This window comes from Pectinophora gossypiella, chromosome 12 (assembly GCF_024362695.1).
Source record: "Pectinophora gossypiella chromosome 12, ilPecGoss1.1, whole genome shotgun sequence".
Taxonomy (NCBI): domain Eukaryota; kingdom Metazoa; phylum Arthropoda; class Insecta; order Lepidoptera; family Gelechiidae; genus Pectinophora; species Pectinophora gossypiella.
This window is the reverse complement of record NC_065415.1, coordinates 9,858,733-9,885,578: the sequence shown is the minus strand read 5'-3', so window position 1 is coordinate 9,885,578 and position 26,846 is coordinate 9,858,733. Positions and strand designations below refer to the sequence as shown.

At 37.7% G+C, this 26,846-nt stretch overlaps 3 protein-coding genes across 3 annotated transcripts in view; 1 reads left to right on the top strand and 2 right to left on the bottom strand.

The window, feature by feature from the left end:
* Nucleotides 1–21,959, bottom strand: part of LOC126371216 (lysine-specific histone demethylase 1A) — a 266,369-nt gene extending 244,410 nt beyond the window's left edge. Inside the window, exons 1-10 of the mRNA XM_050016475.1 lie at nt 21,849–21,959; nt 21,530–21,759; nt 21,041–21,230; nt 20,622–20,775; nt 20,043–20,171; nt 19,521–19,663; nt 18,888–19,037; nt 17,952–18,010; nt 17,025–17,249; nt 15,854–16,002 (exon numbers count right to left, since the gene is read on the bottom strand). Of these exons, the coding sequence (XP_049872432.1) occupies nt 15,854–16,002; nt 17,025–17,249; nt 17,952–18,010; nt 18,888–19,037; nt 19,521–19,663; nt 20,043–20,171; nt 20,622–20,775; nt 21,041–21,230; nt 21,530–21,759; nt 21,849–21,872 (1,453 nt within the window). The 5' untranslated portion in view covers nt 21,873–21,959. The remainder of the gene's footprint in view (nt 1–15,853; nt 16,003–17,024; nt 17,250–17,951; nt 18,011–18,887; nt 19,038–19,520; nt 19,664–20,042; nt 20,172–20,621; nt 20,776–21,040; nt 21,231–21,529; nt 21,760–21,848) is intronic.
* Nucleotides 21,960–22,434: 475 nt separating this feature from the next.
* On the top strand, nt 22,435–24,038 carry LOC126371296 (putative nuclease HARBI1). Its single transcript, XM_050016601.1, has 2 exons — nt 22,435–22,988; nt 23,071–24,038. Exons 1-2 carry the CDS (start codon nt 22,701–22,703, stop codon nt 23,833–23,835), a joined length of 1,053 nt encoding a protein of 350 aa, XP_049872558.1. The 5' UTR covers nt 22,435–22,700; the 3' UTR covers nt 23,836–24,038.
* A 76-nt stretch (nt 24,039–24,114) lies between these two features.
* On the bottom strand, nt 24,115–26,469 carry LOC126371304 (uncharacterized). Its single transcript, XM_050016608.1, has 7 exons — nt 25,876–26,469; nt 25,716–25,792; nt 25,466–25,593; nt 25,202–25,312; nt 25,007–25,108; nt 24,733–24,822; nt 24,115–24,382 (listed from the first exon to the last, which is right to left on the bottom strand). The coding sequence occupies exons 1-7, from the start codon at nt 26,053–26,055 to the stop codon at nt 24,129–24,131; spliced, it is 942 nt and encodes a 313-aa protein (XP_049872565.1). The 5' UTR covers nt 26,056–26,469; the 3' UTR covers nt 24,115–24,128.
* Between the last annotated feature and the right edge of the window lie 377 nt (nt 26,470–26,846).

Here is a 26,846-nt window from a genome sequence, read left to right as displayed (position 1 = left end):
TTTACAAGTTTGCCGCTAATAACCGTATACATGCCAGCAGAGTCCGTCCCGCGCCGCACCGCGCGCCATGCAGCCGCCGACCAGCGTACAACAACGACGCTTACGATCCCACTAGACTTCGGATTTATGATACTCGCCCCGAAGGACGAGAGAGGACAAGGGTCCAGGATTTTACAACTTAATTTAAAGCAGGTCACTTTTAGTGTGTTTTTATCGTATGGACGGCCATTTCTCACGCCGATAAAACAACGACTCCAACTTTTTACGAAGTTGCCTCAATCCAGTCCACATGTTAACCGTGCTCTATAAAATAAATTGACTATAAATTATTTGCCAATAGACTGAAGTTTCCAGTTCAAACTTCAAATGAGACAGATAGACGCGACTATTTCGATTAAGCTCCAAATGCAGTTAGTTACATTTATTCGTTCATTCTATTAGTTTTTTATAGTTAATTCATACATTAAAAGCGCATACAAAGAATCTATTTAACCGAGTTCAAGCAACAAAAAATAAAATAAGAAATGATTCTAAGCATCTCGTGAGAGTAAGATAACCGGAGCAATGTTGTAACAGTCGAATAACAGTCGAATGTGACATAAGCATCAATCGTGCGACAGCTCAATCTCGCGATCTTTTAACACGGAAAAGCTCTATTGAATCGGACGATAGGGCATTATTGCGAGAGTGGCGTCAATCACAGCTTGCACAACAGTGAAAGTTGAACGTGCAGTTTGAAATGTCACATCTGTGACAACATTAGATATCTATTCCATCGTAATAACAGCTTCATATGACTTTAATATTGGGAATAATTCCAAAAAGTTCAGAGCGATAGGCATCAGATGTCTCAGTAGGCATCATAATGTCATGGTGTAAATATTCATAGGTTGAGATTGCTCGCGTAGGCAGCCCACTCCAGGGCGCGGTCGGGACACGCATTAGAGACAATGAGATTTGCATAGCGGGGCGGTTCTAACTGTCAACCAGAACATTCACATTAAAGTAACTAATCCGAACAGCTAATGTATGTGAAATTATTTCATTATTCATCCGCCATTCGTTTAATGAATTCGTTGCATAACAATTGAGGTGACGAAGGTGATAAGTCTTTTATTTTTGCGTGTATAGGTACACTTTGTAAAAGACATGAACTAAAAATAACTGCAAAATGGATTTACAAGTAGAGCCTGTTCGTAAACATTTTAATAAAAAGTATATTTTGTAGGCGCCTACAAAAATATCTATAACAACATTAACAACCAATACAATTTTGAGGTATAAGGAAACGACGAAATAAGTTTTAAATACTTTCTTTCTTTTTTCTAATACAATAAAATTCAATAACTTGTTTTCAATAAATAGCTCAGGATTAAATATTATCTGTCATGTATTTTTTGTTTAAGTCCTCTCGCCTCGTTTAGATCATTCAGTCATTTGTCATCTTAAAATTGTAATCAGCTCGCTGACTCTACAGGATGTTAGTGATTCTGGGAAATATCAAGTGGAATTTTCCGTCGAAAAATTCATGTTTTCCTTTGTGTTTTTTTTTATTATTTTCAATTCCGTACTTATACATACGTACGTACAGGTAGCCACACAATTACGTGTGGATGTTAGTAATACCGTAACGAATGCTGAGGGGATGAGTCAGACCACGATCCTCAGTTGATATCAAGGGGAATTTCTTGTCGGAAAATTCATGAAAATAAACACTTTTTAAATTATTTTCCGTTCCTTACTTTTGCGACGGTTAATTCCACTTGACATCAACTCAGTATCATGGTTTGAATCATTCCTCAAAGTTTTCGTTACAATGTCACTAACATCCTGTATAAGTCTTATTTTACTGTTTATTTTTTACTGCTAAATAAATACCAGAACAAAACCTGGCTCTTTTTAATGCCACTACCTAAGAGCACTACGAGTGGTGAAAAAATATTTTCGATTGCTTTGATGGCTTATGCGGCTTGAGGAAATCGTCTTAAGGAGCACTTCAGAAATCTCAATCCTCATAACGCATGCCCGCACTGAACTCCCCCGTATGGTAATTCCCTTACGGGGAAAGTGGGCCGCTTTTTCCGAATAAGGCACAAAGAGCAGTGTTCATTTCGGCTAGCAAAGCACTTATTCTGTGAATACGTCCGCCCGGGAGCTTAGGTCGCATTGTACATTCGAGAGGCGTCGTTTCCTCACCACGAACCACCCGCGCTTTGCAATAATACGCTTACCGCACTTACTGCTTACGTACCCTTATAATTCCACTCTTTCTACAGCGTCTTTTGGAGCCTGAGTCAAAAGTCGTGTTACGCGGTCCTGAAATGTATTTACTGCATGATACTAAGTCAATGCTTTCCCAAAGAAAAATAGTAAATCTCTCCACAAGAGTAAAAACTGTTGAACAATAAATAAAACTTCTTGCAATAATTCTTTTAAATTGACTACCTGAGTAAATAACCATATCATCGGCATGTGATAAGATAAAACAAGTGGAAAATGTCTCTATTAGCGCACAACAATAGCGCCATTAAATCACTCTTGGACAAAGATAGTTTAGCAATTAAAAGGGGAATCCAAGCGGCCCCTATCTGTGCTACAAACTAATGAGTGAGACAGCGAACGACGCGCCGCATACACACAGACACTTATCTCCTTGATAAACAAGTACAAATGGGTTACACGCTGCTTGCAACCCTAACGCCGCTCTATTTCTCCTTTAATGTCTTAAGTAAGATCGTACAAGTTTTATCAACCAGACAAAGAATCCCCCTAAGTCATTAACTAAATGTGTTACCAATGAAACCGAAACACATTACGGAAACTTCTGTTTAAACGAATTGCTTGAAACGACTGGAAATTAAATCAAATTCAAGGTTCAATTACACAGCAACGTAACGGGGAGGCGTAGGATTTTATTGCACCTAATTGTTGAAAGGCTGGAGAAGAGACCAATACCAGGAATGTTTATGAAGGTCTGTATGTAGCACGCCCGAGATTCGGTACAACATAGCGGCCGCAACATGTTGGTCCGAACAATAAACGGGTCCTAACACATCCGGATATTGTCCGTAGAGCTTTTATTGCTACATATTTTAGAGAGACGCGTGGAAGCGCCGCCAACCGATGGCACGTTTACGATACATCCATGTATTTGTTTGTTATTTTTCTGAGAATTGACAACGAATATAAAATTTTGTGTCGCACATTATGTGTATCTACAGACAAATTAATATAACACGTTTGCATTGCCTTTATTGAAATGCTGCCTCCGTTCCATAAAGTAAAATAAATATTCATATTACATAAAATAAAATAGGTAGCGATGATTTATGTTTTATAGTTGAATTTACTGCATTAAAGGATTGCGTTGCGCTAACCGTTGAGAATTAAAATTCAAACAATAGAGATATTTAACCCTTTTCAAAACGGCCACATAATTCAGAGCGTACGTGCCCCAAGACCTCATTATCGGAGGTGTTAAAATGCAAAACCGCGAGAGCCCGCGGGCGGCTGCGTCCGCCGCGGAAACCGAAGACTGCACAATTGAATGGCGACGGAAAAGCGTCGCCGGCTATGAAAAAACCTCTTAATGAACGCCCTCATTAGATTTTCCCTTCACGACTTGAAGAACTTTCAGAAATATCGCACGGTTATAAAAAAATGTTTCACACTTTTACGTCACAAATTGTCTAATTTAATTCCAGATTTTACTTGACACGTAAGTATAAAAAATACAAAACCAATACCAGTACGGTTAATCGGCGTAAGTTTATGTATATTTTATCCATACTTTAAGATATCCTATTGTCGGACTGGTAATGTCCCACGATATGATGTCATGGTGGCTATTCAACCAGGTAACTAAATTTACTTCCATACAAAGAACCATATTTGCTATAGGCAAAACCATAAAATCGACTAGGGAAACACGAATGTTTATAAGCATTAACATTTTCATGGTACCTATTACTTAAGCTATTTAAATTCAAATATTCATATAATTCCAATATAAAGTACAGGAATAAAATGCCAAATAGTTCTTATAGCAAATGTAAATTGTTAATGGCAATAAATTTATTTTATTCTTATTCTTAAATAGATTTCGTTTAACTTCACTTCATTTAGAAAAATACTCAACTCTACGCAAATTATTATTTGTCATATTGTTTACTTTTATTTTCTGACTGTAGATACCTGTGTAGATACCTATAGATGCCTTATAGTGATTTTTTACGTAGACGTGCCACTAACATAGCTAGCAATAATTTCAGATATAATGTAGGTAGCTGTATACCTACTCGTATGAATTTTATTATTTTTATATATGGTGTCAACCAAAAGATCGTCTGTCCTAATATTATTTCTAATGTTTAATGAAATCAAATCCAAAAATATTAAAAAGCGAAATCAATTGGTATGTTTGATGATCAGGGGGGTTAAAAAGGCCACATCGAAAACAATTCATCTAAAAAAGCAATATTGCAATTTGACATTTGCGCAAATAAAAGTAAGTGCGCAATGCATACAAATGACAAATAGCAATATTGCTTTTTTAGATGAATCGCTTTGATGTGGCCTTTTTATACCCCCTCAGTTCATCACACATTAAGAGTAATCAATATACATATATTAAACACTCGCTCACAATTCCGGAAATACCGGCTTCATTATGAAACGATATTATATAAAATAAGGAAAACGACAATAATAAAACAATAAAGACGGCTAATCAATGATATTGGAGAATTTTTATAGTATGAATATTGATTAGATGGCGACAACGATCCATAATCGGTGCACTGACACCGGCGGGGCATGCGGACGACTGTCATCATGCGCAAAATCTGCACGTTTCTTTTAAAACCTAAACTTTATCGACTCAGATGTCGGAACTTTAACACCTTACCTCGCAAAACGGGATAAAACGGAGGCCTCAATGAGATATGAAAATAATGTGCGATATTATCCGCAGGTAACGGCGACGTATATAATTCTAAGTCAGCGTTTCATTATCCGCCAATCCTGTTAATGAGCATCCAACTTTTTCGCTTAAATAAACATTAAGAAGAGAATGGACGGTGCGGCCGCCGAACCTTTTACCGGAATTACGCCGTTGCTAAGTGCTCGCTTTTAGGAACTCACGCCGGAATGACGCTGCATTTGCCGAACCTGACGTTTTAATCCTTAATTTTACAGATCCACTCACATAAGCCAAATATTACATCTCATTTGGATCCCTAGCAATTCTATTCGGACTAAAAGCCTACACCCAACGGCCAAGCTTGCTCCAATAAGTTCCAACTCTTTCGCACGGCGTAACAGCAAATAAACATTGGTACGTTTGTATCGAAGTATCAGGTTGAAACTCAATCAGCCATCGCTTAAAAGTGCGGTGGTCACAGAAGTGAAATTCACTCCGAGCAAAAGTTAATATAAGCGAAATTTGTCGTGCGGCAAGCGGTTTGCGGAGTCCTGCAAGTTGGAACCTCTGTGAGAACTCCGGACAACTCCGCCCGTCGACGGGCACCTGCTCTCATTTCCACTTTAATTCCTCAAAGACTTGTTTTATTGCGGTAACTCCAGATAAAGTCCGGCTACCGGGACTCGTACCAACTAAAACAACCCACTTCCAACATATTCAAATGACTTCTAATTAGTGTTTGAAGTAAGATTAATCAGCCTTTTTGCGGTCCAAGTGCGATGTTATCTCAAAGATCTCAAGTATGAAGCAAAAAATTCTGCATTTAATTAAAGTAAATTCACAAGTCGTTTTTTCCATTTTCTTATCAGATGTGCCTTGAGACAAGCATCAGATGTAATTGCACCGACTGAGCTTTAAAATACGCCGCAAAACGTATGTCGTGTCCTTCTGCAAACGTACAAAAATTTGTCACCTGCAGTAAAAATATGCGTTCTTTAATATGCAAACAGTTAATAATTTGATGTCACTTACTGAATTATTATTTAAATATTGTAATTTGTTAAGCGGAGTTAAAAACAAAAATATGATATAGTGGTACTGAAACAAAGTAGGTTAATGTTCAATAGAAAAACTCAAACAAGAAATATGATAGCTAACAATAATTCACTGGTGTAACATGGAAAGCGCAAGTTTATTTCAAAATACAGAGAACAGCTTGCCCCTTCAGTGTGGAGTAAACAGCAACAAAGCTGCGGTTGCAAGTGAGGTCGGAGATAGCTGCGAGCTCGGAAGTTAGTGTAAGCATAAATTAAAACAAGCGTTTCCATAAAAAGTTGATAAATGGCTTTCCACAGGCGGCGCGACAAAAAAGGGAACTGACGTCAGCCGAAGCGCTAACGTGTTTCATTTTGCGCTCACAGCTGACATCTGGGTCGCTTCAGCACGAGCGAACTGTGGAACACACCAGCTGGAGGCTTGCTCTGCTCATGCATATATTGTTCGCTTAAACATTTATACGATCAATCATCTCATTCAATACAAATATAGTGCACAAACAGCAACATCTTGAATGCTACGATGAAACAAAGCCCATATTGCGTCACACTACTGACACAGACATCCTGTCATCTACTCTAGGGAATATCATGGGAAATACTACACTACAGTGGTCCACGATGTTTTGGTGGAAACTATATTCAATATTGATCCAACCAGGATTTAGTTCAAAACACTGTAAATTAAAGGTTCAATCGACAAGTCTTCTAACAAAGCGAGCTTTAATAACAAGAAATTGACCAATGAAACAACACCTATCTATATGAAAGGGGAAAGAACGACAGTTAATAATGAGAAATCTTGAGATCGAAATGTGGGGGGGGAGTTTTAATAAAGCGTCTTTAGAAGAGAAAAGAAAGTAAAGCCAACTGAAACAACGTTTTATTTCTTTGTGCGCTCTGACATTGCTCAACATTATTGAAGACAGTAGATATAGGAACTGTTTTCTTCTTAAACAAAGGAATTTCATAGAAGGTTTTTTTTTACTATTTAATTTGTAGAACTGTCTACTATATTTGGAATGCAAAGAAAATAAAACAATAGGAGGAGAATGGAACGGGCAGCCGCAATTCACGCTGCGTCGACCACTGGTCGCTCGACCGCGCCACAACCCCTACATGTCGCTCCTCTGGACATTAATTCTAGCGAATTCGTAGATTTATGCAAATTACACATATAACATATATTAGCATGTACATAAAAGTTTAATCGAATATACTTATATAAAATTGAAAGTTATGTTTTATCAAAATACAATAAATATAATCTAAACAAAGGAAATACATAATGAAATGCACAAAAATTGCATCAAAACGTACAAGATTTCACAGAATGTAATAGAGGTCGCAACAACGTTAATAAAACCGCACCAACCAACCAACTTCACGGAGGGAATGTTAAAGCTTCAGAAATGCGCAATAATGCGACATATGCACCGCCGCACGAAACGTCTGTGGTCCAACGCGGCCAAACTCCCCCCAACTCAAACAATATTACTCTCAATATTTCATTCCGTACAATAAACATACACCCATTTAATTACACGTCCTACACCGATGACAATGTACTCAACAGTATATTTACATAAAGAATTGGATAAACGTTTAATTTCCCGTGTAGGCTGAACCCACAAACTATCCGCGCTACGAAAGTTGAGTAACCCACAAACGTTCCCTTTAATTGGTTTACCACAGACCTCTATTAACGAAATAAGATGGGAAATCAGAGTATTAGCATAACAGTAAATTCAATTAGGGTTCACAAAGAGGATTACAACTTTTACATTGAAAGGAAAGTTAAAGCCCGGGTTGAACTAGCATGGTATAATCAAAATTCGGATGAGTGTGATGATTAAGTTAAAATTAAATTGTTATTCGGTTGCGCCCTCCCTTAAAATTTATTCTATTAAACCCCCAGTGAGCACAATAGCCGGGTAGAAATAGGACCTGACTAAATATATCAATCCATTATGGTATTGTACCTACTACCCGAACACCACGAAACTGTACCTAATCTGCGGACACGATGAATCAATCGAGATGGCGTGTGTAATTCTCCAAAGTTGGCCGTTTCCGGCATTCGCGTGTTTATCGAACCGTGAATAGAGAATATCAAAATTGGACAGCGAAGAGAATAAATATGCTTAGAAACGATATATTAAGCAGTATGACGGCTGAGCGTGCAAATGCGCTCCGATAATGGCCAATTGTTGGCAATAAAACTACTGGAGTACACGATGCAAATTATATTACACTAGCCTGGTCGCCGGGGGGCCAATAGCATAGCACTGAACCAGATTGTTACAATTATCAAAAACAAGTTATATCGAATTTTACAACTAAGTGGAATTAAACTAGATTGTTTTGCTTGCGTAAACAAACTACACCATTGTACTCAACTGTCGGTACCTCGGTTATAGCTAAATAAATGATAATGGCAAATTATTTGAGCTAAACCGGGACCTGACTAAACAAGAACCCTAATTATATGGGTATAATACCTACTGTTTGTATTGCAATATTAATAAATATTAGCTTTCATACCAATTGCTTCGTTCATATTTGGTTTTATGAGTAATATACAAACACCTTTCTCATCTTAATGTTGCCTGAATCACCTTCGTAAAGCTTTAATACCCGAGTAACCTACTGAATTTAGGTTATCGTGCAGCAACGGTAAAGCCTGTATATAGGCTAGTCGATATGGCGGGTTTGGATGTGGTTTACCTACTCGTTAGTTGTGTGACGCACTCGCTAGCGGACGCTTGTCAATTAGAAGCACAAAGTGCCGCGACAAGCCGGCCGGCACATCGCACCACATAAATCCCAGCCCTGACGTTTACCACAGCAAAACAGTGTCGCACCGACCTATCGCGATAGACCACTTCTTCCACAATTCTCCAATAGTTATTTATTGTCGCTAAACCCAATATTTTTCAAAGACTTACGGGGTGCTAAGAACTGGGTGACTTAGTTGCTTTTCCTCAGCGAAGTGGATAGTTTTGAAATAGCCTCAGTTGATTGTACCGCAAATGATACCGTAGAAAAGCTCGTTTTGTGAAATTATTTGAACAACCAAACGTATTCAATCACAAAAGTTTCACACAAACACAAACAAACTTACTTGTCGAATGTCACAAGAAAACGTGATGAATAGTAAAGATCACAGGTCACGTGTCGTAGACGGGATCCGGGCCGTATGTTGTAACATCTGTTATATACTAATTAAAGCATAAGTACAGTATCGTTTGTATTACAATCGTAATTACAGCATTACAAGTTCGATAGATGCAAATTGCACTAAATCTAACACCGAAAGCATTTAGGTCGTAAGCGGTGACGTCATCGGCAGTGAAAGCCTCAAGACGCGAACAATACGTGTCGCTTGCGCAACTCAAGTATATCGCTGGGGAACAATGGCGGGCTAATAGAGCCATTCGTCGGCTCATTGCTTATTCATCCACGCCCCCGACGCCTCCGCCCGCAGAGCCACCGTCGCGATTGATGTCCTCGCGGGCGACACCAACCACGACAGAACTCCAGGACACAACTTATGAGCAGATCACCCAGATAACTCTACCGCAGAAACCGCATATATTGGACGACGATAACGCACAGCAAAACGTACGAGCAATTGCAAACGCCTCATAGAATGTCAGAAACATGTGCATGTTTATCCAAGCTGTCTACATATTGTTTGAGATAGCGGTGTTAAATCACTTAAAGCAAACCATCTATAGGTATCCGTAAGAAATCTCAGACGTGGACGCCTGTCGTTTGATTATGTCCACAGGAAAGCTCTTGCAAACAAATGTTTAGGAATATACTCATTGGTAAATTGCAACTATATTGGTTATCCAATTACCGATGACAAGCATTGCAACTACAAGGGCAAACAACTACATGGCTAGTTCATGTAGTAAATTGATAGTTGGGGAAACGGACCAGGGATTTAGCAAACTGTACAGGAGTATGATATCCCCTAGCGGCGGCGGCGGGTCGGCGGGTCCGCGCGGATCCGGCCGGTACGAGGCCCGACAGTGTGAATTTCTCCAGAGAGCCCTCACTATTACCAGCAGATTGTGATCGCCGCTGTGAGCGCTAAGCGTCCCAGCACGACTAGACGCTATCCCAAAGGCAACGCGTCGAGATATTTTATTCATAGAGCCCGTGATAAATGAGGAAGGCCGTGGCTGTATCACATTCATTATTGCCTCACGCCATGCATGGCGTTATCAAAAACTTGTTGCCGCCGAGAGCCCGCCTAGAAACGACCGTTTGGCCCGGACGCCACCTCGGGGACTTGTTTCAGATGCCATTTGTCGTTGGTAAACAGCAAAACAACTAATAACTCATCTTAGCCGCGGCTTTGTTACTTGTATTTATGATGTATGGATACCTAAGCCGTAGACACAGCCGATAAGTTATAGCCGTGTGTAATTATTAACGGATTGTGAAGTCAGAAGGTGCTATACTGTACCACTAGAGGCGTTTAATTTAATATGAGTACATGTCACATAATTTAAACGTTAGATAGTTGGTTGCTTGTATTATCAATTTATACTATCTAGAAGTTTATGTCATATGGAAGTTCGACAAATTAACTGTTGTAAGCAACTGAGTTCTTATTACGTACCTAAGATTTAGTAAAATAGTTCCTCGAGTAAAATTTGCATGCCAAACAATGTACGAGTACAGTATTCTCACAAAATGCTATATCTCGGTAAATACAACAATTCCGTGTCAAGTCACGATAGCAGCGGTTTCATGGAACGGGTTAACAATCGTTCAATTTGTAGAGTCCGCGGCCGCGGGGCTGACAATGGCCGTGCACGCGACGATGCCGTCTCGACATTCTCATGAGTAGAATAACACAACAATCAAGATGTCATTTTTCAACTACCCACGCCGCGAACACCGGGCAGGCGAACGCTGAGAAATATGGCCGACAACGCACGCACTGCCCACCACACAAAAGAGGCGTCTGAGTATGTCGCGATACATATCTCCTGACTGAACATACGCAAGTTTCACCTTTTCCCTTATGGTTTATGTGTAATCAACAGACATAAACCCTTAAATATAAATGATTGTATTACGTACCGAAAAGAATCAGTACGGTAACAGAACAACGGACTCTGTGCACTTAAGTTGGATTAAAATAATCGAATTCGCACAAGAAGAGAAATAAAAACAAATTATAATAATATATAATTTAGTTGTAAGTATGTCCTAAAGGCAGCATTATGAAGTAATTTTATAGATCCTACATTGTAATTATCAATGGTATAACTCTCAATTGTAATGCCAACATGTGAGTAAAGTAGCTAAATGTAAGGTTCGCGTTTTTCTGCCACGCTCATTATGACAATTCACAGAAGTCAGTGGCAATTTATCGTATATATTGAAGATGGAAACTTGCTGCGAGAAATGATAGTAATTATTGACACGAACCACGGCCCGGGGCACAAGTCCGCCGTCCTGCAAAAGATCACAACCGGCCACTAACTCGAAAATTCCACATTCATAACGGAGCAAGCCCTTGGGCGCCAACGGAGGCAGGCGCAGCCCTCGCTCGCGAATTGATGTTCTCTCCCAAATTATATGTGGACAAAACGGTGAACTTTCACATAAAGTAACGGGAGCTCGGATCTCCACCCCATTATCATTTTCCACTTTGAAACCCACCTCTTGCCTTGTCGCATTTATAAACCCGTCGTCGCGATGAATTACGATCCATATACGTAAGTAGCCATCAGATTATCCGTAGTTATATTGAAAAACTTTATCGTTTAAGCAGTCGTTTCATTTTCTAATTTACGTTGGCATTTTAGCATTAGCTCCTTCTCGGAAAACATCTATAAAACGCTGAGAGTATCTAGAAAAGGAAAATACGAACACGACGTCCGTAAGCGCATTGCGTCGGCTAATTCCATCGGTTAAGTGGGAACAAATAACAGTCGCCGGCAAACCAATCCTTTTAGGGGGAAACTATTTCTATTCGGTGGCATCTTTTGTGTGTGACACAATGGCGCATCGATCGCGCGAGATTGTGCGGAAACGTTGGGAAATCGCTAACGAGTGCCGCGGCTAATTGAAGTTATTGCCAGGCGGTGGCGACGCGCCCGAAATAGAGGTGACACTCTTCAATGTATTGCGCGCTTTGTACTGAGGAAATGAAATTTTCGAGAGTTTGCTTCCGCGCTGTACTGACCTATAAACGCTGTCAGAGTAGCTTGTGGCCGATAACGGCAAATTGTACTTTTTGCAATCACGAACCAAACAAACTATCAATAATTACGAATCGATTAATTTCGCGTATGTCTAGCTTTTCTTAACAATCCAGCATGTATTAAATAAGCTGTGTAATCGTGTACCTAGTGAATTCTTGATTAGGACATACACTATCGGTAACGAATGTTTACTGTTTAGTGTTCGAAGTGAGCTAAAGGAAACCAAACTAATGACTTGTTTCATCGCCGGCGATTTGCCACTACATCGATCAAGCAAGTGTCGCCGCTATGATATTGGTTAATGATTGATGACTATAATTACTAGCAGCCTATTTTACACCAACGGTTCCCACAAGATCATTATTATTATCAACCGCCAATAATCTATTGCTACTACTTCGGAAGACGTTACAGAAAAGGTTAAACTAGTATTTCTTCTTTATAATTTCAAATTAATAGCGTTTGTTTTAAGTATTACGAACGTAATTAGGAATTTTCACGCGACTGTAAACAGCAGAATTCGTTATATAAGTAATAAAGATATTATCGTTTCCTTTAGTTATTGGAAAAAATAAAAAGTATAAATTGCTGCTTATCATCCCCGACATGTCGTGGACATGGGAATAGTTATAGACTCATTATGTTTAAAAGTATAATTATGTGTGTATAAAAGAATACGTGACAGGAACGCGAATCGTTTTTTAGGATTCCGTACCAAAAAGGTAAACAAGACTCGATGGTTAAGGTGTGACTCCGTCTGTCACAGCTAATGATAATAATCTTAAAGAAAGTTTACTAAGATTTTTCGATTTTATCCTTAGAACAACACAGGAAAGAAGTAGTAATACGCAGGCGTTCCCCTATGTCAAAGTATTTGCCTATTTGGACCTATAAAACTCTTTTATAACCTAGGAACTACTAATATCCTAGCGAGTAATCGTGTCACCGAGCGATAGTTCTTACCGGTTTGTAGATATTCATCGATTGAAATGTCAAAGAGAAAGGAATCTACATAATATACAACCATAGCTCTGGTGTATATAATAATATATAAAAATGATATAAATATTTTGTTAAAGGATAATTATTAAAGTAAAATAAGTCCTATACTGACTTTAAGAACCTCCTTTGTTATCATATTTTAACCCCAATTTCCCTAAACGACTTTTCGAATTTATCGATAAATGCTTCTATTCACATACAGCTACAAAGTGACGTTTCACAGATTCCCCCCTCCCAGCGCCCCTCGAAAACAGGCAGAAAATTCTGTATCGAGAAAATATCGCTATTGCTCCACTCCGGTCCGCCGGAGGCCCGTGTTTCTCTACGATTTTATCACTAAAGTTTTCTTTCAGTTAGATCATTTTAGTGATAAACGTATCTACAAAACTGTAATAATGATTTAACGATCACTCTACCAACACTATGGACTACTGTTGCCTATTGATAAACTATCGATAGTTGAACGAAAACCATTAGTATAGATAGTTCGATACTAGTATTGCTGTGTGACGATAGTATTGATCTAAATAAGCTATCGATTCTATCGATACGATACCAAACCACCTAACTTAACGATAGTATAGGTGATTTCCAAGGTTAGCTATCGATAGATCGGCAACAGTACTATGGACACACTAACTGCGATGAGTTCGTTTATTACTCAATAGATGCACGGTAAAGTAATTGTAATATATATAGTTAGGAGTAAGGGAAAAGAGGCAAATATTGAGCGTTATTGAGGATAGAAGAGGCAAGATGATTGAACACTTAATAACACACAACGAATTATTAAAAACATCATAGAAGGGAAGCTAGAAGGAAAGATAGGAAGGGGAAGACCAAGGAGAGCTTACATGGAAAAGATTAAAGAGAAGGCGAACATCGTGAAAGTGAAAGAATTGGCTTTTTATAGACAAGAATGGAGAATGCTACACCGACAAGAGCGTGGCTCTTAAATTAGTGATGTGAGATCCATGATAATAATGTATATTAAAACATGATGCTTCAGGTCTTCTGATGACTTCCGCTAATAGGGACTGCAGACCTGAACTTTTATATGCTAGTAAATTATTTCATTCTAAACATTACGATAGATCTTATCACGCGACAGTAAAAAGCAGCTGAGCTTCGTTTTATTATAAACACATTAAGGTTATCTTTATTTATCGCATTATATAGACATAAACAACCAATGCGTCCTACTATTAGGCAGAGAACCGGAAGGCGAATGCAGCAATTAAAATAATAATAAAATCGCACTTGATCGTAAAACAAATCGTACATGACAAACAAAGTGAACAATAATACTAATAAAACTCCATTAACCATGTCAGGGCCCTTTGGTGATGACGTCGGTCATTGATCTCACAACCCATACAAGTGAAGAAGTCACATCCATCGCAGGACTTCGCAACAACAGTGGCTACACGTTGCTTTCTGATTATTTGTGGCTCTGTCCCATTAGGAAGGGATAACGATAAAAGCACTTACTCCGTTCTGTCTTTCCCAGACACAGGTTATTAAAACTACCCTTAAGTGAGTTTTTAAGTTTATAAATAGGGTTTTTTGAGATAAGTATTGTGTTGTGTTGTATTGTGTAATTATTTGTACCATAGAAGTACCAAGTACCCTTTGTAATTATAAGTACCTTATGTAACTATTATCGTATGTCACAATATGACTAAATGTGCTGAACGCTAAAAGCATTACTTCAATCTATGTACCTACCACACTTATTACAATGTCTGCCATACGCAATAATAATAATAACTTATTACAATAATTTCATTTCTACATAAGGAATAAGTGCAGGGACTTCAGATCTTCATAATGACATTAAAACAACATGTGGCTATCAACTTCCCACACTATGTCACACCCCGAACATTCCATACAAGAATCTCGTCTGCATTCTTAAACAATAAATGGAGACAGTTCGCGCGCTCTTTACTCCTTGTCTTACTAAAGTGGGCACCCGATCGAGAATGGAATCAGATATCACGAATCAGTAATCTTCTATGGTGTGGGTTGTGAGGTGGATGACCAAGCTCAGCAACCCTGGTATCAGGGTTATTATTGAGCCGCCATATGCCCCTGACATTTCTCGTGTAACGACTACGTACTTATATCATTAAGTAATAAGAGGGACTAACAGCTTAATATATTGCTTTTGGATAATCAGCATGTGGTACTTATGATGTGTGTACTTATGATAGTTTATCAAACAGTTTACTTTTATTTAATACAAGAAGAAGATAATATTATAATGTGACGTAATCTCGCGAAAAGATCGCGAGGTGTGGAAATCTGTTATTCCAGCCTAACATCCCAACAGGGTTAGAAGACGAAGAAGAACATAATTTTGCAATCTCAAAAATCTCGTGGTCATATCTATATTAACCACAACATCAAATCAAATCAAATCAAATCAAATCAAAATCTTTAATTGTGAATACAGGTATACAAAAGGTGTTACATAAAGTTATTACAATCTCTGTATTCAGCCTGTTAGTAGGCATACAAATAGTGCATTCAGGTTTATTGACCCCAAATGGATAAAAATGGATGTCAATAAACCTGAATAGGTAGTGACCTATGCCAATCATTACTAATAGCTAAAAAAGTGAATTAAAGTTATGTACCTGTGAGATGGTTGCCGGTGAATTCGAAGTCGTCGTCTTGGTCCCAATGTTTGAGCGACAGGTTGCCGAGCGGCGTCGCGTTCGCGAACTCCAGGTTAGCGAAGTGCCAGTCCAATATCTGCCTGTCGCGCACCGACAGGTACACTGAGCTGGAATAATATGCTAGATTGTACCGATTGCTCATTGAATCATTACTATTAACATTAATAATGTACATGGTGTACATACATGGTGACATCGTAATAAATACTGAGGGGGAAGATTCCGACCATGATTTTGAGTTGATAGGTATAAAGTGGAATTTCCTGTGGAAAAATTCATGAACATTTAAGGCTTTTTTTACTATTTTCAGTTCCATACTTATGCGACGGGAAATTCCACTTGATATCAATGAGGGAAATCGTCGACCACGCCGGCGGGGTCGGTATCGGGGACCTGAAGTGTTTGGTGTCGCGAGCTGATTGGCTGCCTCTATGGCTAGAGTAATCGGGTCGTCGGGATCGTATATTGGGAGTGTGACCGGAACCTCACAGTGAGTATGGGAAAACTTCCAGATCTTCGAAAACTGAACCGCATCAGGGAGACCCTACTAAGCGAAAACTATGACACCTGGACCAATATTATGGTGAGGGGCTAAGGGTTACCGTTGTACATGCAGTATTGTTCTTTTACACCGTATGCCATTGCTAAATCACTAAACTTGTTTATAAAAGACACCAATAAAATAGCTTATCATCGAAAACAATAATTACTGCAAGAAACCTACTGTTACAATTTGTTGGGCATTTTAGAGTGACACTCATTAGAAAGATGATGACCTCCGTGGTCCAGTGGTTGTGTGGTGTTGGCTCACGATCCGGAGGTCCTGAGTTCGATTCCCAGTTGGTTAGGACATTACAGGCTGATCACCTGATTGTCCGAAAATAAGATGATCCGTGCTTCGGAAGGCACGTTAAGCCGTTGATCCAGGTTACTACTTACTGAAGTAAGTAAGTAGTCGTTACATGAGCCATGTCGGGGGCCTTAGGCGGCTCAATAGTAACCCTGACACCAGGGTTGATGGGGTTGGCATTCCACCTCACAACCCATACGATAGAAGAAGAGATTAGAAAGATTAAAAACGTAATAACTATCAAAATCAACAAGGCAATAAGTCAAGTAAAATACCTACCTAGGTGGACTAGCTTCCAGCTGGGTCAATTTATCCTCAATGGCATTGTTCTGTGTGACCAGGGAGTCGTATTCGTTGCACAGTTGGGTCATCTCGCGGTTCAAACGACGTAGATTGAACTCTTGCAGTATGCTGTTGTCACCTGACGCGCCTTTCCCGCGCTCAGCCAAACAATTGTCTTTTTCTACCTTCATTGATTTCAATAGTTCTTGTATGTCTGTCATTCTGAAAAAAATATAGTTATCACTTGTAGAACTATTTTTAATACACAATCTTCATTGCCCAAATTGTACTTTATTCATATTTTATGTTATATCTGATTGTTGAAATTTAGTTCTGTGCAATAAAGTATATTTGATTTGATTTGATTCATTTGAATAAAAAAGCACATTGCAGAAACATTCGTAACTTTGTCGCATTTAATTCAAGAGCTCTGATTCTGACCTGGTCCTAACGAACCCATCAGGCTAGCGGCATTAGCGCGTTGTACACCCACTGATAGGCGTTGAACTAAGTAGGACTCAGACTTAGGGTCAACTTTATTATTTTATTCTATTACGATATTTTTTACGATTATTTTATTGTTTATTTATTTATTTATTAGACTAGATTGTAAGAGATTAATGCGTGGTTTAGAACAAAATGTAAGTAGGTAACTCTCGTTATTGGCTATGGGGTAATATTTTTTTTCTTCTTCTAACCAATGATTATATCACATATCTATAGGAATTTGATTTTCTAAAAGGTAAAGGTTGTACTGTTATCAATGTGGGATGTCTTTTGTAGAGAATCTGTTCGTGGTCACATTTCAAAAACCCTTTCTTACTGCTCCCCACATTATAAAAGAAATATTTGTACTATGTTTCAACATTCTAGACACAGCAATTTAAGCCAATTTACGTATTTGGAAAATGTTATAAAACTTACTTGTTGAGATTGGACTTCATTTTCTCTTGCATCGTGATAAATGCTTTCAGGTGTTGAATCTGAAATAAAATACGTTTTTAGAAACAGTCTGTGCAAACTGGTCAATGCAACGGATAAGTTTTAACATAGAAATAAAATAGAAACTTATTTACATCGTAACATCAATTTGAAAGAATTTGCAAACTCTAACAACGACTAATTTTGTGATTTTCTGAAATTAAATTTGAAAAATAATAGTGTGATACACCCCTCTTGTAAGAGAACACTTATCCTTAGTCCTCAAACGGATACATAAACTGCAGTAAATAACACAGTGCCATTTAAATTTATTGAGCAAATTGTTTTTGAATATGTATATACAGGGTGTTAGTGACATCGTAACGAAAACTTTGAGGGGTGGTTCAGGCCATGATTCTGAGTTGATATCATACATACCTACTTATATGGCTACCGTATGTACTTGTACGGGGTGTAAGTGTCATCGTAACGAATACTGAGAGGGATGATTCATCTGATTATTCAGAGTTAATATCAAGTGGAATTTTCCATCGCAAAAGTATAGAATAGAAAATAATTTTAAAAAACTAAAAAAAAATCATGAATTTTGCGACGGAAAATTCCACTTGATTTTAACTCAGAATCATGGTCTGAATCAACCCCCTCAGTATTCGTTACGATGTCACTAACACCCAGTATACTTAGTACATAAAGTGTATCTATGTATAACAGCGAAAGGTCACTCACCCACTGACTAGACTGACTGACTCACTCAACCCGAAATCTCATAAACTACAAGTGTTAATAGTCTCAAATGTTGCATGGGGGTCCCTTAAAGCGGTAGCAAAGTTTTTATGAAGCTTCTACAGTTTAAATATCACGCGAACGAAGTCAGTAACAGCTAGGTTAGTATACAAATAAAGTATCCTTTTGACGAACCTGTTTATGCTTAACGTTCTTCTGTTGCAGCTTAATAACCCACTCAAGAGCTTGCCCCAATGAGACGGGTATGTCGTTGTAATAGTTAAAGTCAACTTGATGGGAGAGGTAGGACGTCGCATCGAGAAGCCGGTTGAATTCACGCTCCACCTGAAATGATTAAACAATATATTAAAAAATATATATATTTCTTGTTTTTTAACTAAAAAACGCAATGTTATTATATAATAAGGGCATATGACATCGTAACGAAGGGAGGGAGATGATTCAGCTCATGATTCTGAGTTAATATCAAGTGGATTTTACCGTCGCAAAATTCACGATATTTATTAGTATACATAAAATACATCTTTAGATTTAGGGCCTGAAACGTCACTTGCTGATAATGTGTGTGATATGATAGCCTATCCCTTTACTGCTATTTGGTAGTAACTGCTATCAAATACTTAACAGGTCCTTTAGTTTTAGCCAATTTGAATGACTGAATACATGAAAAGTCGATCATAGGGAAATGAGTGTGATATTGGGATGTTATCAACCATTACATATTATAAAAAAAGTTTCCATTCTTATTATAAATTTGAAAACCAGTATATCAATTGACATCAATAATGTTATTTTAAAACTGCTTACCATCTCATCCTTGTGTTTAGGCACTTGGTTGCCAGTGGCCTCATACAATGGACATTTCTGTTTTATTTTCTGCAGTTCAATGCCCATTTGAACACACAGAGTGGTAACAGGGTTGCCACCCAGACCTGTCACTACCATTCCTCCTGTAACGTGTAACATATTTACAAATTACAAACAAATGTTAAAAATTTGCAGTGCCATTGATCCTAAAGATGAAAATAACACTTATGGCAAGTTTAATTGTAGAAGTAGTGTTAAATATACAAAGTATTTGAAGTTTATAGCAGTGTCTATTTAAAAGTAGATTTCTGGCCGAAGGCCAAGCTGATTAATCGAGAAACGCCACGAACTTTGGCTGAACTCGAAGGTTTATGTACTTTAGCAAGATCGGTTCAAGATTTCAGTGTTACAAAATGGATGGATAGATGTTTTATATAGATTGATAGGCCTAGAAAGACTTAAAAGTGTGTATGTTCTGTTCATTTCTTTGGATATCAAAATAGGCTGTCTAACAGTACGCACCTAAATCAGCCACATATGGGCCTTTCCTATATGTGACAACTCTACCGCCGACACGGTCTCTACCCTCCAGGATGACCACTTCACAACCAAACGACGTCAACTGCCGAGCCGCAGCAAGCCCCGACACTCCTGTAAAAAATATTAGCAAACATCATTCATATTCTTACAGACTCTATTGGCTACACAATGAATAAAGCAATCCTATTGGCTCATTTAATAACCACCAATCCGCACTGGGCCCGCGTGGTGGTTTAAGGCCCGATCTCCCTATCCATCCACAGGGAAGGCCCGTGCCCCAGCAGTGGGGACGTTAATGGGCTGGTGATGATGATTGGCTCATTTATCAGATTTATTTATATTATTGTTTTATCAACATAAACTCACGCCCGTAATCCCTAATGGGGTGGGCAGAACCACAAGTTTAGTAACTTCAACAAAAACAACAACTTACTTTATCAACTTCATAAAAAAGGCTAATCTTTAAACTTTCTTCAACGAAGGTAGACTCAGTAACTCTTAATTTGTCGACCAGTAATAAGTATACATAAAAATTAATTAAACAGACAGAAATCTCTTTACCTGCACCAATAATAATAACTTTCGGTCTTTGTTTCCCTTTAGGTGGGTTTGGTATGGGAGTAATGCGTTCATAAATCCCATAGTTGATAAACCCATGTCTCTCAAGAAAAGCATGAGTCCTCATCACCAATGCTGGATCTCCATTATACGGAGTCTGAAAACAGGATTCAAATTATTTATTAAAAAAGTTTTGATTTTGTCTTAATAATTTAAGATACTGCTTGCTCCAACATGGAAAAATTTTTTGCAGTGTATTTTTTTATAATCAAGATTAATCTCTCTATAACCTTACCTTATTTTGAATTTAGAGAAAGTTCTGTTTTTGAATTTAGTACATACTACCAGCAGTCATATTACATTGTATTCTTATAGCAATATGCACCTTCAAATGAATTTGTCTATAATAAAAACACACCTACCTCCATTTTCTGAACAGCAAGCTCTTGAGTCAGCTGTTTCTTAGGGTCTTCAAACCACAACTTCAATATTCTGTTCCTGATCTGAATAAATGTTAGACTGGATGATCCCTGCAGGTCTGAGAAACATTCTGCTTCTAGAGATGACATCTTATCAAATGGCAGTCTTGATTGAAATGCAGCTCCTTCCAAACTGGAAGTGGTAAAACAAATGACAGGTAAGTAATATTATAAAATACTGCTTAAAAATCTGAGAAATCAGGAACTGTGACCTTTAAAAACAACATGGCAGGTATTAATAGGCAAAGGAAAAGTGGAAAGGAGAGAACAAAGAACAAATTAAAGAATATTCCAACTTAAAAAGAAGTCAAAGAATTGGCATGGCAGTGTAGATTTTAGGATACAGACTTTAATTTCTACTGTTAAAAGGCTTTTGTGTAACTTTTGCATTATAATTCATTCTAGAAATCTTTAATCTAATAAACTGGGTACCTGTTGAGCATTTCCTTGTAATTAATCTCTTCAATGTCGTCAGCTCTGATTTCTTCAATGATCGGCTTCTCATTATTTTTACTGTCCTTGCTATCAGTATTTCGGCTGGAAGATGACTCCCTACGGCCACTAACAGAGGTAGGACTTGAAGACCTGACCTTACTCTTTTCAGACTGATCCGATTCCGAATCATCTTGCTTCAGCTTTTCATCCAACTCTCGAGTTTCAATCTGAAGATCAATAAACATAACCTAAGTTTCAAAACAAAACGAGAAACACGTAGAAATGAATGATAAAATCGAAGTAATCAAGAAATTACCCTCGCACGCTTGCGACGACTCATTCTAGAAGAATTTTAACTTAAATATACAGTAAATTTTGAAGAAGAGAGTCGTCTAACTTTTACAAACAGCGAAACAAAATAAACTGATTTTTTTTTTTTTTGGTTATTTTGTCCGTAGGACAGGCAAAGGGATCATAGCCCATACAGCCAAGTCATGTGTTATATTTATTTATATATTTTTAGTTACATAGAAGGCCTAAACCAAGTCTGGCGTATTTTTACAAAATTAAGGCCGAAGCCAATTCTTAGTTTGATTTCAGAACTAAGGCCGAAGCCATGTCTTAGTTTGTTTTAAAAATTAAGGCCGAAGCCAAGTCTTATATTATTTTCAAATTAAGGCCGAAGCCAAGTCTTATATTGTTTACAAAATTAAGGCCGAAGCCAAGTCTTAGTTTGTTTTCAAAATTAAGGCCGAAGCCAAGTCTTATATTGTTTTCAAATTAAGGCCGAAGCCAAGTCTTTTATTGTTTTCAAAATTAAGGCCGAAGCCAAGTCTTATATTGTTTTCAAATTAAGGCCGAAGCCAAGTCTTATATTGTTTTCAAAATTAAGGCCGAAGCCAAGTCTTACACCCGTATTCTCAGATGTCACTCAAGATTTCCTCCACTCGACTCAACCTCGGTTGAGGATTTTTGGTATTCATAGTTGACATTTACGTCCTCGACTTATGGTTCTTCCTCACTGGAGGTGAGTAAAAATTGAGGAATGAACTGTCAAATGTAAGGTACCTCGTGACCAACCTTAAGGACTACTCAACGCTTGAAATCCGTGCAAACGCTTGTTGTGACGATACTTTTTATATTACAAACTTCGATTTTTGTTATTAAAATGAGTGATAGTGACTTATATAGTGACTTTGAAGAGTTTATGGATTATGTTTATGATAATCCTTACGATTATCCGGCGCGGAAATATATCAGAGACGCTCAAAACCCTTTGGAATGTTACGACGAAGAACAATTTCAAAAACGCTTTCGATTTAGGAAAGATACCGTTGTTCATATGATATTGCCACTGATTGGATTGCAATCAAATGTAACCAACAAAGGGTTACCTTTACCACCCATATTGCAACTACTCATAGCGTTAAGATTTTATGCTACAGGAAACTTCCAGGTAAGTTAGCCATTCAAGCATTTATATAATTACTTATCTACAGTTATAAAAAATATTTACCAAACTATTTCTGTTTCAACAGATTGTTTGCGGAGACCTGCATAAGATCAGTCAGCCAGTTGTATCTAAAATCGTGGCTAAGCTATCGAAAATATTAGCAATGAAAGTAGTTGAGTTTATCAAGTTCCCTGGAGCACACGAGAGAGCCAACGTGAAGAGAGCATTTTACCAACGTGCTCAATTCCCAGGGGTAATCGGGTGCATTGACTGCACTCACGTACCAATTAAAAATCCGAGTCGGGAAAATGGAGAACTTTTCAGAAATAGAAAAGGTGAGTTCTCTATAAATGTACAACTAATATGCGGGCCACAAATGTTGATTTACGACATTGTGGCGAGGTGGCCAGGATCTGCCCATGATTCCCGCATATTCAGCAACAGCCGTTGTAGTATGCGCTTTGAAGAAGGGGATTTAGTAGGTGCTGGCATACTTTTAGGGGACAGTGGATATGCACAGTCGTCTTACACGTATACTCCCGTGCTAAATCCACAAACACCAGATCAGGAGCGCTACAACAGATCCCATATCAGTACTAGAAATATTATAGAAAGGCTGAATGGTGTCCTGAAAAGAAGATTTGCTTGTTTAAGCAGGAAGCTTCAGAACAAAATAAAAAATGTCCCTAACATCATCGTGGCATGTGCTGTATTGCACAATATCAGTGTTAACACTAACCAAGAAATGCCAGAACCCTTGAGGTCAAGGATAGACCCACCAACACCTGTTCCAGACAATGAACGAGGTAGTATTATAAGAGCTAGTTTTATCGCAAGACATTTTAGTTAAGTATAATTTTGTTATGTTAGTTATGTTTCCTCAGCAAAAAGAACGCCTTTTGTACCACTTGCTTCTTGTATTTAAATAATAAAGAGTTACTGTATTGTATTATGTACTAGTTTAGTTTCTATCTAGATGTTAGATATGTATTAAATACCTATAATATTATGTTATAATTCATATAGAAAAAGTTCTTAGAAATATTCTTTAAGATTCCATTATTTGTATCATAGTTAAAATTAGTTATTGCTCCAAATACAAGGGATATGCTCAATAAAAAAAATGTAATAAAAACTATCAATTTATTTCTTTCTTTCCCTAGAAAGATGCAGCTCTGCTAGCTCTCGCTTAGCCCGGCTGCATAGCAGCAACTCCTGCGCACTTTCCTTTTCAAGGCGAGCTTTATGATATGTCTCCTCAGCTGCCTTTACGAGCCACTCCCGCTCTGCTATCCTCAATTTGTGTAGCTCCTCCTCCCTGTCCACTATCACCTGATATCTATCCTTTCGCAAGGTGAACTCCTGATTAATTACATGAGCCCGAATGTTCTTTGAAGCTGAAACGTAACAAGAAGATATGTTAAAACGCACGAAAGTTCACAGGCTTAATAAACACAGTTACTTATAATAAAAATATTTTTTAACCGATCCTTTTTACTACGAAGTGAATACGTTTAACTGGCTAATATAAAAAAAGGTCACCACAAGTGCTGACAGATGGCCATCACATTCACAGATGTGAATGTAAACAAAAGATAAGAAAGCTGTAAAAACTTTTGTGGACGGAGTTGGGTCGCGCAAGATCAGCATGGGGTTTCTAGGAATTTGTTACCAAAAATACATTAGAAATTATTTTAGTTACTTATAAAGCAGATTTTGTTCAACAATATTGCTATAATAAGAATACCTTGAGTTTGAGAAGGTGCTCCATAATCATGTTCTCTCAATCCAGTTGATGGTCGACGAGGTAGCTCTACTTGTGCCACAGGAACAGACTCTACAAATAAAAAATTCCAAATATGTTACTTAAATAAGGTTACATAAGTGTTCATTAAACACACCTCTTTCTTAAAATCTTTAAAATCTTCACACTGGTTTAGATTACTTGTAATAATAATCAAGCCTATAGTTTTGTTTAAATGTACTAGATAATCAACTTAAGAAAATATCTAAGAAAATACCTTGAATTAGAGAAGGTGGCTCATAATCGGAGAGACGAGACCCGGCTGATGGACGATATTGATTATCCATTATTTCAATATCAACTTCCACAGGAATAGCTTCTGCAAAAAAGGCAAAACATAATGTATTCTGCAAAAAAAAATATGTTGTTTATTGTGTTAGAAATGGCAAAAAATATAGCTTAACTATTATACTTTGTATTTGGGATGGTCCTTCGCCAGGTGAGGTATTAGCGGGTGCTGCAGGGGCTGCAGGTGCAGGGAGATCGGGTACTGGGGCTAACATGTTGTGGTCCAACACCATATCTGGAATGAAAATGTTATCAATTGCTATAATTTTTACTTGCAAGAGCCACTCGGTGAAATTCTATTAACTTTCAACTGAACATAGAAAAGAGATATCAATAAAAACTATTTAGTAAGTGGAATAAGGTATGTATGTATATCCTGATAACTCACCACTATCACTATCAAACACGCCTTGTAGCTCTATATTTGTGGCATCCAAAAGAGCAGCATCAATAGCCTCCTGGGAGCCTTGAGAGGTACTAGCTGCATACAACCCACCTCCGGTCCTCATGCGTTCCCTTCCAAATTCAAATGAAAAATGAGAAGCTTAAAAATAACATTACTTACAACATTGCACTGTGTTTTGTAACAATAGTAAATAATTAAATATTTACTTTTAAGAAAGTATATGATATTTTACCTTTTTTCTTGTGCTAGAAATTGTTTTCTTCTGGTTTTTAAATTGTCCCAACATTTTTTTAATTGTGCCTCTGTTCGCTAAAAGAAATCAAAGGTTTGTTTGTAAGTTTAATCAAAATCAGGAATGATATTAATATTATGTGCTACATTTAGGTACTTACTTTACTATTGGTCTCAATGGAGTTAAATTCTTGTGTAAGGCGTACCCAAGCCATTTTTTTTACATTTGCATTTCCAGCCCCAATAGTTGCAGCAGAATTTAATTTATATTTCAAAACTAATTCCTGCAGACACACTTTTTCGTGTTCAGTGAAAGTTTGTCTTGTTGATCCGCTCGACATTTCGACTTGATAAACACTTTTACAAATCTAATAAACACTTTCACACTCCACAAAGTAGTTTGGGACGGATGATAACTTGCTCAGTGCAAAGTAGTCTGAAATTTGTGTTTGAAATAAACAAAGCCGGTACCGCGAAATCAACTGTCAAAGTCGATTTGACAATTTGTTTGACGTTTAAATGTTCCCATAAACTACAAACGTGACCACAGCCAACAGAATTCTATCATGCTGCCAACAAAATAATACGAAAACAATGACGTCATACCTCCACTCTTCCTCGCTGGAGGAAACCTCCGTTAAGGTTGAGGTGCCAACTAAGAATACCGATTTCAAGGAGATTTTGAGAATCCCTTAAGGTGGCCTTGGCTGAGGACCGAGTGAAGGCAGTTTTGAGTAAACATCTTAGAATACGGGTGTTAGTTTGTCTTCAAAATTAAGGCCGAAGCCAAGTCTTAGTTTGTTTTCAAAATTAAGGCCGAAACCATGTCTTATATTGTTTTCCAAATTAAGGCCGAAGCCAAGTCTTAGTTTGTTTTCAAAATTAAGGCCGAAGCCAAGTCACAAAGTCACAAGTCAATAACAACTACAAGTAATCAAGAAAGGCGAAGGGTAAAATCCAAGACTAAAACACTAAAACAAAACAAAACGTATGTCGGTTGACATCTGTCAACACAACATTGAAACAAAAACAAAAGATACACAAAAGAAAAGAAAGTCAAAACGTAAAAAAGAACACAAATATATTCAAATTCAAGGTATTTCAAAGCAATAATCAAAAAGAAAGAAAGAAT

Coding starts and splice junctions, on each gene's coding strand:
- LOC126371296 (XM_050016601.1), top strand. CDS start 22,701: ATGAGTGATAGTGACTTATATAGTGACTTTGAAGAGTTTATGGATTAT. Junction 22,989..23,070: donor ATGCTACAGGAAACTTCCAG/GTAAGTTAGCCA, acceptor CTGTTTCAACAG/ATTGTTTGCGGAGACCTGCA.
- LOC126371304 (XM_050016608.1), bottom strand. CDS start 26,055: ATGTCGAGCGGATCAACAAGACAAACTTTCACTGAACACGAAAAAGTG. Junction 25,313..25,465: donor CGTGTTTGATAGTGATAGTG/GTGAGTTATCAG, acceptor TTTTCATTCCAG/ATATGGTGTTGGACCACAAC. Junction 25,109..25,201: donor AGGACCATCCCAAATACAAA/GTATAATAGTTA, acceptor CCTTTTTTGCAG/AAGCTATTCCTGTGGAAGTT.